This window comes from Zalophus californianus, chromosome 11 (assembly GCF_009762305.2).
Source record: "Zalophus californianus isolate mZalCal1 chromosome 11, mZalCal1.pri.v2, whole genome shotgun sequence".
NCBI lineage: Eukaryota > Metazoa > Chordata > Mammalia > Carnivora > Otariidae > Zalophus > Zalophus californianus.
This window is the reverse complement of record NC_045605.1, coordinates 108708299-108720441: the sequence shown is the minus strand read 5'-3', so window position 1 is coordinate 108720441 and position 12143 is coordinate 108708299. Positions and strand designations below refer to the sequence as shown.

Sequence of the window (12143 nt, the reverse complement as noted above, 5' to 3'; positions counted from 1 at the left end):
CTGGGCTCCGTGCTCAGATCCCTCTAGCAGCCCCCTCAGCTGTTCACAGTGAACCTGGGGGCGTCAGCAGGGAAGGAGGCCGGGGTGCAGCATGCCTCAGTCCAGGGGTACCCGAGACAGTGACCCTGCTGGGGGGGCCAGCACCGGAGTGGGGGCAGCTGCGGGATGCAAACACATACCATGTCTAGTGGGCTACAGTGGGGTGACCTTCCCGAGAAATCACTGGTGACCCGGCTGACCTTTGGTACTACAGGCGGGTGAGAAGAAACGGGGCCCACCTGTCTTCTTCACACCCACAAAGAGCGGAAGGGGGACACTTTAACCAAATGTGTCCCCTGTCACCTTTGATAGCGAGGACCTCACTGACCGTGGATGGGAGCGCGTTCCTAACTGCATCCCCTCCTGCTTCTGCTGACACAGCTACTGACGTTCAGGAAAACCCCAAACCTCCCCTGTGCCCCGTTCCCAGCCCTCCAGGAGAGACCGCACACCCTTATCGTGGTGAGAGATCCGTGAGGACGTGCCTAGAGACCCTGGGGACTCTGTCTCGCAGGCTCACGGTCAGGCAGGACCCCAACAGGATCCCTGGGCCTGCGTGATGGAGTCCCACGTCCGGTCACATTCCATCCTGGCGGGGGTGGGGCCCCGGGAAGGCCTTGCTCTGTAGAGAGGTCTCAAGAACTGGGCCACACAGGGATGCAGGAGTCTGGCTGGAGGAATGCTTTGGGGTGTTGGGGCAGGGGGAGGGTTTCTGAACAGGTCTTTCTGGATCCTCCCAGATGGAGCAGAGCAAGGGGGCTGCCGGGGCCCCCAGTGCCCACCTCGTGGCCACACCTGCCTGGATCCTGGAATAATTCTACTTCACCCTCCAAATCGGTTACTTCCAGCCCAGGTCCATGGCCCAAGGGGCCACGGAGGCGCTGAATGAAGACCCCCCCCCCCCGCCCCCGTGAAGGCAAAGGGAACCCCCAGGCTGCTTCGGGCACCCATGCTGCTGGCGGGCCTTCCAGAGCTCGAGCCATCTGCACCGGGCCACCTGCAGGCCGAAGAGATATGCAGAAAAGGTTAATACTTAACAAAGGCCCTTTCCTTGAAAGGGTACAATCTTCCCAAACAAAGGGAGAATGTTTTAGAGACTAGAAAGGGCAGCCCAGGGCGCCTGGGTGGCTCAGGCATTAAGCGTCTGCCTTCGGCTCAGGTCATGATCCCAGAGTCCGGGGATCGAGCCCCGCATCGGGCTCCCTGCTCCGCGGGGAAGCCTGCCTCCCCCTCTCCCACTCCCCCTGCTTGTGTTCCCTCTCTCGCTGTGTCTCTGTCAAATAAATAAATAAATAAATAAAATCTTTAAAAAAAGAAAAAAAAAGAAATGGTAGCCCGACAAGTGAAAACTGCTCTTTCGTCTTGAGCGATCGCCGGCACGCTCCACGGCCGGCGGCTCAAGCCTCTCCAGGAAGAAGGTGAGGATGACATGAAAGTGAGGAGAGCCTCAGTGGAACATTCCACTCCCTCTGCTGAGGTCACCCGGGGGCAAGACGGACAGAGGCGTCCCCGGGCTGCAGATGGCCCACACCGTGTCCTCCCCAGGGACGCGGCACTCTGTACCCAGCCCAGCAGGTCGGGGTGGGGGGGGCGGCAAACGGGGACAGGCTTCGGGGCTGTCCTGCTCCACCCACGCAAGGCTAGGTGCTCACCTGCTCTGCGGGGCCGCAGCCGGCACCGAGATGACCGGGCCCACACTCCTCTCAGGCGGGCGGCGCCCACGCAAGGCCCCTGTGCCGGGGCTGCTCCCGGGCCGGGCTGGGGATCCAGCCTCGCGGCCCTTGTGAGGCAATACTGCGCTGGCCCGTGGGGAAGGAGAACTCCGCGCAAACACGGGTGTCACGGTGACAGCCAGCACCAACCACCCCCCGTGGCAGGTAGGTGTTTCACGGACCCGGGACTCCACGGTGAAGTGTGTCCAGGATGCACTGGGTTTCTTGAAGTAAAACAGCCTTATCTGTAGCAGGCCCTCTCAGAGCCCATACCTCAGGAATACGGGTTTCTATTGTCGGAGTGGTTCCCACACTTGGCCCCACAAGCCTTCTGTTATGTAGGACAGGTGCTCTATAATCCGGGAACACAGCGCCGGACACCAGGATGGGGGTGGGAGCTTACCGTGCTGTAGATCTAGGGGCCAGAGGGGGTAAGGATGGGTAAGATTTGCTCCCTGGACAGATGGGGCCTTGGGAACCCTCAAGACAGCGACAGAGCATCTACGGGATGCCAGACAGCAGGTGGAAGCACAAGCATGAAGGCAGCCTCTGTCCCCAAGACCCTCTCTGGCTGGGAGGGCCATGGAAGGTTCTGGACTACGGGGAGACAGATCTGTCTGGATAAGCGCTCACTCCAGGGAGCACAGGGGTGGGCTGAAGCCAGCCCAGGGGCCGCACGGAATACCAGGCCAAAAAGTTCCAACTTTAGATGTTGGGAAACTGGTGTCATTTTCTGAGAAGGCGAAGGACATGATTAAACTAGTTTTGGAAAACCTAATCTGGCCAGAGTGACAGGTAAACACGGGCAGGGAGAGGTTCTGGGAGACCTGCTGGAAGCTGGTGTAGTCTCCCACTCCAAGGGTGAGTGCTGTGGGGGGCCGACAGGTGAGGCCTCAGAGCCGGAGAAGTGGGGTGGAGAGGGGAAGGAAAGGAGGCGCACCCGGGCTTTCCAATGTGCAGGAGGGAAAGGAGACCCGGCCGGCAGAGCAGAGGAAGAACGGCTGTTGGGGTCGGCCCCGCACTCCAGCCTCAGTGGGAGGAATCCTGGGCGGAGGGGGGAGTGGGCGGGTGCCAAGACGGTGCACACTCCCATCAGTCTCTTTTTGAAACCGAGTCTGTTCTGGAGAAAGTTCAGAGAAATGTCCTTCCCCCAAAAAAGCAACTGGAGAACACATCTCGCTCTGAAACACATCTTGCAGTGTGGGCATCACTTCAGCTCCCACAGGGCCAACTCCAGGGTGGTAGCTGCCGCAAGTGGACAGTCTGGAAGGCACCCAGGCACCTGGCTGACATGTTCTGGCCAGGGCCACGCGCTCGGGCGGCTTTTAATGCCGGATTGAGCAATTCCCTAAGACTTCTGCTAGGCAGGTACCGCCTCCCCATTGGGCTAATAAAGGGGTGCGAGCCAGGTAAGAAATTAAAGTTACTCACATTTTACTCTGGAATGAACTAGGGGAGGGGAGCAGTAATTTACGCAGTAATTATATTTGCCTTCAGGCTAACACTGGAATTAGTTGCAATAGAGCTCGGCTCCTGAGCAGACACTGGTGTGAGCCCAAGAACAGGAGCGCGGCGGGCAATCCAGCACAAATGTCACCTCTGAAGCACTCCATATGCAAGAGGAAGCAAAAATACGAAGACCAGCTCCTTCACAGTGGAAGATGAATTTACTTCCACAGCCAGAGGCCAGCTTGCTTGTCGGAGACCGCTTCTAAAGTCCAGCCCTCTGACACCTGTTGAATGTGGCCATTTACTGTCTCTGGATCAAGAGATCAAAGGATGGAACCTGATAGGCTGACTCTGAAGTTTATCACAAAAGAATAAAGGTACAATGGGGCGCCTGGGTGGCTCAGTCATTAAGCGTCCGCCTGCGGCTCAGGTCATGATCCCAGGGTCCTGGGATCGAGCCCCACATCGGGCTCCCCGCTCCATGGGAAGCCTGCTTCTCCCTCTCCCACTCCCCCTGCTTGTGTTCCCTCTCTCGCTGTGTCTCTCTCTGTCAAATAAATAAATAAAATCTTAAAAAAAAAAACAATAAAGGTACAAGAATAGTAGACACAATTTTTTTGAAGACAACCATGAAGTGGCACACTCAGTTTCTAAATACGCTATGATGCTACAGAGGTTAAAACAGCATACTGGTACAGAAAGATGGAGCAGAGCAGAAGGTGCCAGGATATGCAGCCACGCCATCTGTGAACACCGCACACAAAACAGTGAGTGGTATTTCAGATGAATGCGAACAGAATGGGCTGTTCCGTCGTGGTGTTGGGAAAATTCCCCATCCACTTACAGTGGGGGGGGGGGGGGCCACATCAGGGACAGTTCAGATCCCTACCTCATACCGCATACCTCCCCAAAATCAGATAAAATAATGTCTGAATATAGAACACAAAACAATAACAGCCCTGGAAGAAGATAAAGGAAGAGGTGTTTACAATCCGAAGGGAGAGAAATAAAGCACAAAACCCAGAAACCATAAGGGAATAGACATAGTTTTGATTACACGAAATTTTTTACTGCCTTTATGATAATAAAACACCAGAAATAAGGGTGAAAGACTAACGACAGGTTAGAAGAAAAATGTGGAACACATTTAACAGTTATGGTCCGTGCCAAATAAACAGCTCCTACAAATCAATAAGGAAAAGATAAACAACTCGACAGAAAAATGGGCTCAGGACAGGAGTAGGCAATTTACAGAAAAATACATACAAATGGCCAAATGGCCAAGAAGCCAGTCATGAGGGATGTGCAGATCAAAAGGTGTTATAATTTTTGGGGGCGCCTGGGTGGCTCAGTTGGTTAAGCGACTGCCTTCGGCTCAGGTCATGATCCTGGAGTCCCGGGATCGAGTCCCGCATCGGGCTCCCTGCTCAGCAGGGAGTCTGCTTCTTCCTCTGACCCTATCCCCTCTCATGTGCTCTCTCTCTCTCTCTCTCTCTCATTCTCGCTCTCAAATAAATAAATAAAATATTAAAAAAAAAAACAAAAGGTGTTATAATTTTTAAACAAACCAATTTAAGAAAAGTGGAATCTGGTCACTGCCAGCACTGGCGAGGGCACAGGAAAGCACACACTTTCACAGATGCCTGGTAGGGTATAAACCAGTGCGGCCTCTTTGGTGGAATTTGTCAGTATCTTTACAAACTTACAAGTGGATATTCTCTTGGGCAAGGAGACCTGCGTGAACAAGGTGGTCACTGCAGCATGCCTCATAATAACAAGAAAGCCTGGAAAAACGTACATGCTCCTCCAATGGATAAAAGCTATGAAGAATGGTAGATCCGTACTATGAAATACTGCTTAGCTTTTAAAAAGAAAGAAGATCTGAAAAGTAAAGATACAGAAAATGTTTAAGACAGCAAGGAAAAAAGGCTACAGAATCGGGTAGAGAGTGATTGGGTTTATGTAAAAAATATGAACACCGGTTCAAAACAATGTAATACATTTGTTACAGTCTGTGTTAGAGGTCTGGTCATCTCTGAGGAGAGAAACAAAACAGACAATAAACAAAGATGCTCATCCTCACAGAAACAAGAACCATGGTAAATATTTAAGCAGTGCATATGTATTCCTGTACGTCTTGCATTTACATATTTATTCATATTTGTAAAAGAAAATGGCCAACAAGTACATGCAAAGATGCTCGATGTCATCAGCTGCCAGGAGAATGCAGATCAAAACTACAACACAGTACCAGCCTCATACCTACCAGGATGACTAGCACCATCCAGCGCCAAAAAAAAAAAAAAAAAAAGAAAGGCAAAGCAAAGCAAACAAGTGTTGAGCAGGATGTGGAGAAACTGGAACTCCCAGGCTGCTGCCGGCCACTTAAGCAGTGCAGCCGCTGAACAACAGTTTGATGGATCATCAAAAAAAATCAAACACAGACTTACCATATGGTCCAGTGGTTCCACTCCCAGGCACGTCCCCCAAAGTGAAAGCAGGGACTCAGAGAGATGCTCGCACACCCATGTGCTCAGCAGCAGCCAGAGGGGTAAAGAGCCCCGGGGTCCATCGGCAGGTGCGCGGACAAACAAAACGTGCACTATCCGTACAGTGAGCTATGATTCAGCCGTAAGAGGGAATGGAGTTCTGCCACACGCTACAACTCAGATGAACCCGAAAACATGACGCTAAATGAAATAAGCCAGCCACCAGAGGACAAACACTGCATGATTCCACAAAGAGGCAGATTTGCAGCCACAGGAAAGTAGGAGAGAGGTCAGCCAGGGCTGCAGAGAGCAATGAATGGGGTGTGACCACTCTATAGACACAGTTTCTGTTTCAGGCAATAAAAAAAAAAAAAATTGTGGAAATAGGGACACCTGGGCGGCTCAGTCGTTAAGCGTCTGCCTTCGGCTCAGGACATGATCCCGGGGTCCTGGGATTGAGCCCCATGTCGGGCTCCTTGCTCCGCGGGAAGCCTGCTTCTCGCTCTGCCTCTCCCTCTGCCTGCCACTCCCCCTGCTTGTGCTCTCTCTCATTCTCTCTCTCTCTCTCAAATAAATTAATTAAATCTTAAAAAAAAAAGAAGGAAACTGAGGTTTGTGGAAGGGAAGTGCACCCCGGACCCCACAGGGAGGCACTTAGGAGCCCAGTGTGTGTGCACCACTTGCTGGCTCCTTCCAGGGAGAAGAGCCTTACCATATTCTCAGAGGGGTTCCTGAGACCCCAAAAAGGCTAAAAACTACTCTCCTCCCCAAGTGAATCTTTGCTTCCCTTTAAGTACTAGAAAATTGCAATGAGGCAAACTGAAAGCACTAAATTAAATACCAACCAATAATGCAAATAAAATACCCAGAAAGTACAGTAGGCCCCACCCCTGCAAAAGGGCTCACACGTGACATCACCATGATAACCGCCCAGGGGGGTCCATGGCAAGAGACACCCCGAGCAAGAAGGATACAGTGGACATGTGACTCTGGGCATGGACTGCATCTGGACCCGAGGTTCCGGGGCCACGCTGCCACTGTGAGGGAGCACTCCCCTGGCAAGTGAGCCGTGGGCAGGGCCCGTGGCGGGTTAACTGTCCCCAGCCAGGTGGGCAAAGGCTGGCCTAGGAGGCGTACGGGAGTCAGGGCTGCTCAGGGCTTAGGAGCGGCAGAACGGTCGTGCACAAGGGCACCACGGGGCTTTGGGGAGCGGGACACCCTTCCTTACCAGGGAAGCGTCAGCAGCCAGGTCTGCTCCTGGTTGGAGCTCTGGACAGGTTCAGGGCTACCAGGGACAAGCCAGCGCCAAACCCAGACTCCCGACAGGTCTCAGCACTCCCGGCCCCCCACTGGGGAAGGTGTTCTCAACCTTGCCTCTGATCGTGCCGTCCAGCACACTGAAAAGGCAACCTGGACACCTGGAGCAGGACCTCTTGGTGTCCTTCCCACTGAGGCCTGTCTTGAGGGAAGAGCCTCCTGGTCCCTCCTCACGGACACTGGCTCACTGAACCCCACAAGCCAGACGTCACATCCCACTTTTGCAGACGAAGAACCTGAGGCCACGAGCTAGCAAACCACTCGCCAGAGAAAGCAGAGACCAGGACAGAGTAGCAGGCAGGACCCTGGGGTCGGCTCTTGGCCAGACCTGCAGCCGCCTCAACAGGTCAGCCCTGGGACCCACGCTGTCCCCAGGACAGCCCCCCCCAGGGGGCCTGCCTCGTGGCAGACATAGCACTGCTCTCCGGACAAGTATGCCAGCAAGCCTGGGACGCAGCCCCTCACCCCCAGCAGAGCCTCCCCGTGCTGAGCACATGTTAAGTGACTGTCCGAGAAACCGCACAAGCCACAAATGTCCAGTGTCTCCCAGGGCTTTGGCAGTACTGAACACGGCACGCAGCCCACCTCCCAGCAAACCTCCTCCCGGAGGCCAGCACCAGCCCTCTGCTTGTCCCCAGCCTCGGCCACCAGCTCTCACGTCTCTGAACCGAGACGCAGATCTAAGGACAAATCTGCTCGCGCCCAGCCCAGCTTCAAACGGCGTCCACTGTTCCAAACCCCACTCGGACGGCACGGCCTGCAGCTCGTGCCTGCAGAGAAGGCCCCAACCAAGGTCGGTCCATTGACGGGTGAGTGGATAAGCCAAATGCACTCTGACCCTACGATGGATATTGCTCAGCATCGAAAAGGAAAGGGGCAGGGACACACGCTACAGCGTGGACGAACCTAGAAAACACCGAGGTTCAGTGACAGAAGCCGCCAGACACAGACGGCCTACGTATCATATGACGCCGTGTATAGAAACATCCAGAACAGGCAACCCCACTGAGACCGAAAGTGGGCTGATGGCAGGGGAATGGGAAGCTCTTGTTTAATGGGTGTGGGGTGTTATTTTGGGGAGACAGAAATGTTTGGAACTAGATTGAGGTGGCAGTGGCACAGCATAGTGAATGTACTAAATGCCAATGCCCTGTATCCTTTCGAAAGGTTCATTTTATATTACGTGATTTTCACCTCGATTAAAAAAAAAAATCAATTCAACACCTTTCACCTAGGACAGGCCTGACAACTCCAGCCTGCATTTCCTATTTCCTACTCCTGACTAAATTCTTCCAGAAGCTTCCATTGCCTTCTGGAGCACTGCATGGTAGTGCATGCTAGACTCTGCATGGTGATCTGGCCTCTTTCACTGGAGGAGACCACCTGATGGTTGAGGACAGGACTCTGGGACCGTGAGGGAGAGACCCTAGGGCCCACCTCTCCCACAGCCGCCCAAACGGCTTCTGTCCGCCTATCTTCCCGTCGACACAGAACGTCCTGACAACCTCGTCTGCCATTCTGTCCCCACACGTCACACGGCACCAGGGGCCAAAGAGTAACAGCAGCAATGGTAAGACCTGACAGAGCGCCAGGCAGGTGTTAACTCACTGAGTGATAGGAAGTATTATTATCCCGTTTTACAGAAGAGAAAAGTGAGGCCCACGAGGTGGGCTTGGATGCTCAAGCTCCTCCACGCACCAAGGCTGACGTTAGCCCCTGGTACTCGGGCTCTGTCCTGCTGCTAATCACCTCAAGAGCCCCCACCAATGTTGCAGCAATAAATGAGTCAGGACAGTGGACCTCAGTAGCCAAGGTCGCATGCAGAAGAAAAATCCAGAGCTTTTGGACCTCTAGGCCAGAAAGATCAAAGACCCTATTACACAAGAGGCACTGTATTTCGGTTACCCCTGGTCCCACACCCAGGCCGGGGATGGTGCGAAGGGTTTCACACATAACACTTCATGCCCCCGAACGGCCCGGGGTAGGGGGGTATCAGGGGAAGATGCCGGATGCAAAAAAGCTAAGTAAGTCACCCAAAGTTGAACAGCTCCTGAGCATGGAAACCCAGGCTGGTCTGACCCCAGAGCCCCCATTCTCAGCCCAAGTTGCAGGGCAAGCAGCCATGCTGAGTCCTCCTCACCTGACTGCACCACCACCACCCCCCCCCCCACACAGCAGTGTGCAAATTCTGCTAAATGCCTGAGTGGTGATACAGTGCCGCTGAAATTAAATGGGTTCCAAATGCGACAGGATCTCCACAGCAAATGTGGGATCATACGGGTTGTCGGGGTAAATTCTTGGATTTGAACAGGGAGGGCTAAAAGCACGTGGGCCCTGCTTTGAAAACCGGGGGTGGGGAGGAGGGAGGGGGGAGACCTCTCTCAGTGGACTCCACACAGCATTTAGTTATTAACTCCGCACCCACCTGCTGGGCCCTTCCAGTGGGCCAGGCAGTAGGCATCCGCAGGAACCACCCTTGCTGGGGGGAGGGGGGCAGGGGGGTGAAGGGAGGGTCCTGGACAGGTGGTCCTGTAGCAAGTGCTGTGGGGCCAGAGGGGAGAGGCCTGGGCCTGTGGAGCTGGGGAAGGCCATTCCCAGCACAGGGACCACTAAAACAAAGGCATTTCCGTGGGCTCACAGCTTCAAATTGCAACAGGAAGCAATCAGAAAAAATAATTAGCTACCAACTTACTGGCTCCACTCCGGACCAATGCATAAACCTAACATAGAAATCAGGGGCAGAACATATCAAGAACAGTCAAAGCAGTTGTGCAGAAGGAGTTCACCTCCTTCCATTTTAGGACTGGATTGCCACATTAGCCGGTGCTGTTGACATGCTTCCTAATGTTAAAATAATCAACTCTATTTTTGCCTCCTACACGACTGAACTCCACAGATGTGATTCCTTCTCCTTAGGGGCTCGAACCACAAAACGACAGGCATTCGACTCCAGCAACGTCACCCCGAAAGGTACAGGAAATCCAAAACAGCAACCAAGTGAAAAGCAACATAGCCCGCTGAGAAACTCCACCTTTAAAACAAACATCTTCCCCCAAAAAAACAAAAAAAACCTTTTGCCTCCGTGATCCAGGCATTTCCGGAAAGAAAAGCAGCGCGTTGGCCTGAACTGCCCAGATACTGTCATTGTTTTGTCGTCACCTTGTTTTGCTGCTATTAGACATAGCCGAGAAATGTAAACACGCTCCCGAGGGAGATAAATTTGGGGTGAACCCGCCAACATTTGGAGGCTTGGGCTGGGAGGCAAAGGGACCTGGGGAAACTATCTGCTCTATGCCCCCCAAACCTCAAGGAAGGGGCCGCAGCGCCGGGAACGAGACCACAGCGCCTGGCCAGGACACCTCCCTGCAATGTCCCACACTGGAAATATTCAGGGAGACAGCTGTTCGCCTTAAAGAGGCCCAGACAAAGGGACCTGAGCTACCCACCACCACCACCAGCAGCAGCCCCCAAAAATCTGCTACCAGCAGCAGAACGGCGTCCCGGGGAGCCCAGGGCTCTGTGGCCCTGTCCAGTTTGGCCAGCCACACTCCAGAAAAACAAAACACTCACATCCGAAGAGAATGATTTAGGTAGCAAGAGATCTGCTTCAAAACCACATGGCAATCTCCAAATTAAAAGAACATGTGTAGCGTTTCACAACGCGCTTAGGTTTCCTGAGTCCTCCCGACCTCAACTCCACCCCTTGGGACACACCAAAAGTTGGGAGAGAAAGGTCCCCAGCCCTCGATCTCCCAAAGGCTGTGCACGAGTGAGGGCACCAGCGCGCCTCCCGACCACGCCGTGCTCTGCGACCACGTCACCCCGCGCGGCGGCCCCACGAGGCCACCCCTGGCGTGGACACCGGCCCGGGGCCACTGCGGGGGGGTGGGGGTGGGGGCCCAGCGGCCAGACGGGTCCTCCGGACACCTGGCAGGTGTCGGTCCGCTTGGAAACCGACAGCCTCGCAGATGAAAGGGGGCAGCGCAACAGGCCAGGCCGCCCGGCGCCCGATCTGAGAACTTTCTCTGCAACTTAAATCAGTTCTCGGGGCTTGCCGCGCGGCCATCGGAAACGGGCTCGCCGAAGAGTCCCCGACGCAGGGCGGCGAGGCCTGTCTCTGGGCCGAAAGTCCCCGCTCTGCGCCGGCCCGCCGCCCGGGGTCCACACGGTCCCGGCGCGGCCTCGCCCGGCCGGCTACACGCGGCCGCACTTCGGAGCGCGCCCCGGGCCGCGGGCAGGTGAGGACCCGCCCGCGCCGCACCTGGCGGGGTCGGCGCCGCCTGCGCGCCCTCCTCGCCGGCCCGGGACGCGGGACGGGGCCCGGCCTTCCCGGGAGGGGCCCGGGCGGGCGAGACAAAGGGCCCGCGCGCGGCCCCCGGGCGGCGGGGGGCGGCGGGCACCCGCGGCGCGCGCCCCAACTCGCCCCCAACTTGCAAAGTCGCTTCCGCGCGCCGCGCACTTGGCCGCGGGGCCATTGTCCCCGCGGCCCGCGCCCACCTACCCGCGGCGGGGGCCAGGCTGCAGCAGAGCGCGAGCAGCAGCAGCCGCGGCGGCGCCGCCTCCATGTTGTCCGGGGCCGGGCGGGCCCGCGCGCGCTCACTCGGGCTCCATGGCGCGGCGGCGGCGGCAGCTCCTCGCGCGGCTCCCGGCGCCTGCCGCCTCCCCCCCTCGGGCGCTGCGGACCAGGACGGCGGGGGAGGAGGGAGGAGGCGCGGGAGCGGAAGCCGCGCCGCGTCTCCGCCCCCCGCGCCGCCGCGCCCTCCCGCGGGCGCCCCCCGGAGCCGGCCCGCGGCCCTCCCCGCGCCCCCGCCTCCCCGGGGGCTCCCCGGGGGCGCGCGGGGTCGGCGCGGGCTTGACAGTCCGCGGGAGGCGGGAGGGGGGGGCGGCCCTCCGGGGCCGATCGAGTCCCGGAAGCAGGTGTGTCACCTGTAGAGCCGCAAGGCCCCTGCCGTTACCGACGGGGAAACTGAGGCACAGGGGGCGGGGCGTGGGAAGAGCACACCGCGGGGCAGTTAGGGCGTCGGAAGCTCGGAGCCAGGTCTGTGCGCTTTCCCGAGACCGCAGCCACCCTGGCAGGGTCCGGTCGCGCGGGGCAGCCCCAAGACACCTGTTCTCACCGGCGAGGGCGCCCGGGAGG

The 12143-nt window shown here is 56.5% G+C and overlaps 1 protein-coding gene across 3 annotated transcripts in view; it reads right to left on the bottom strand.

Annotated features, from left to right (window-relative positions):
- LRP5 (LDL receptor related protein 5) overlaps positions 1–11679 on the bottom strand; it is a 101987-nt gene extending 90308 nt beyond the window's left edge. For all 3 annotated transcript variants that reach the window (XM_027580149.1, XM_027580150.1, XM_027580151.1), the window contains exon 1: positions 11508–11679. In XM_027580149.1, coding sequence (XP_027435950.1) covers positions 11508–11571 — 64 coding nt within the window. In that variant the 5' untranslated portion in view covers positions 11572–11679. The remainder of the gene's footprint in view (positions 1–11507) is intronic.
- Between the last annotated feature and the right edge of the window lie 464 nt (positions 11680–12143).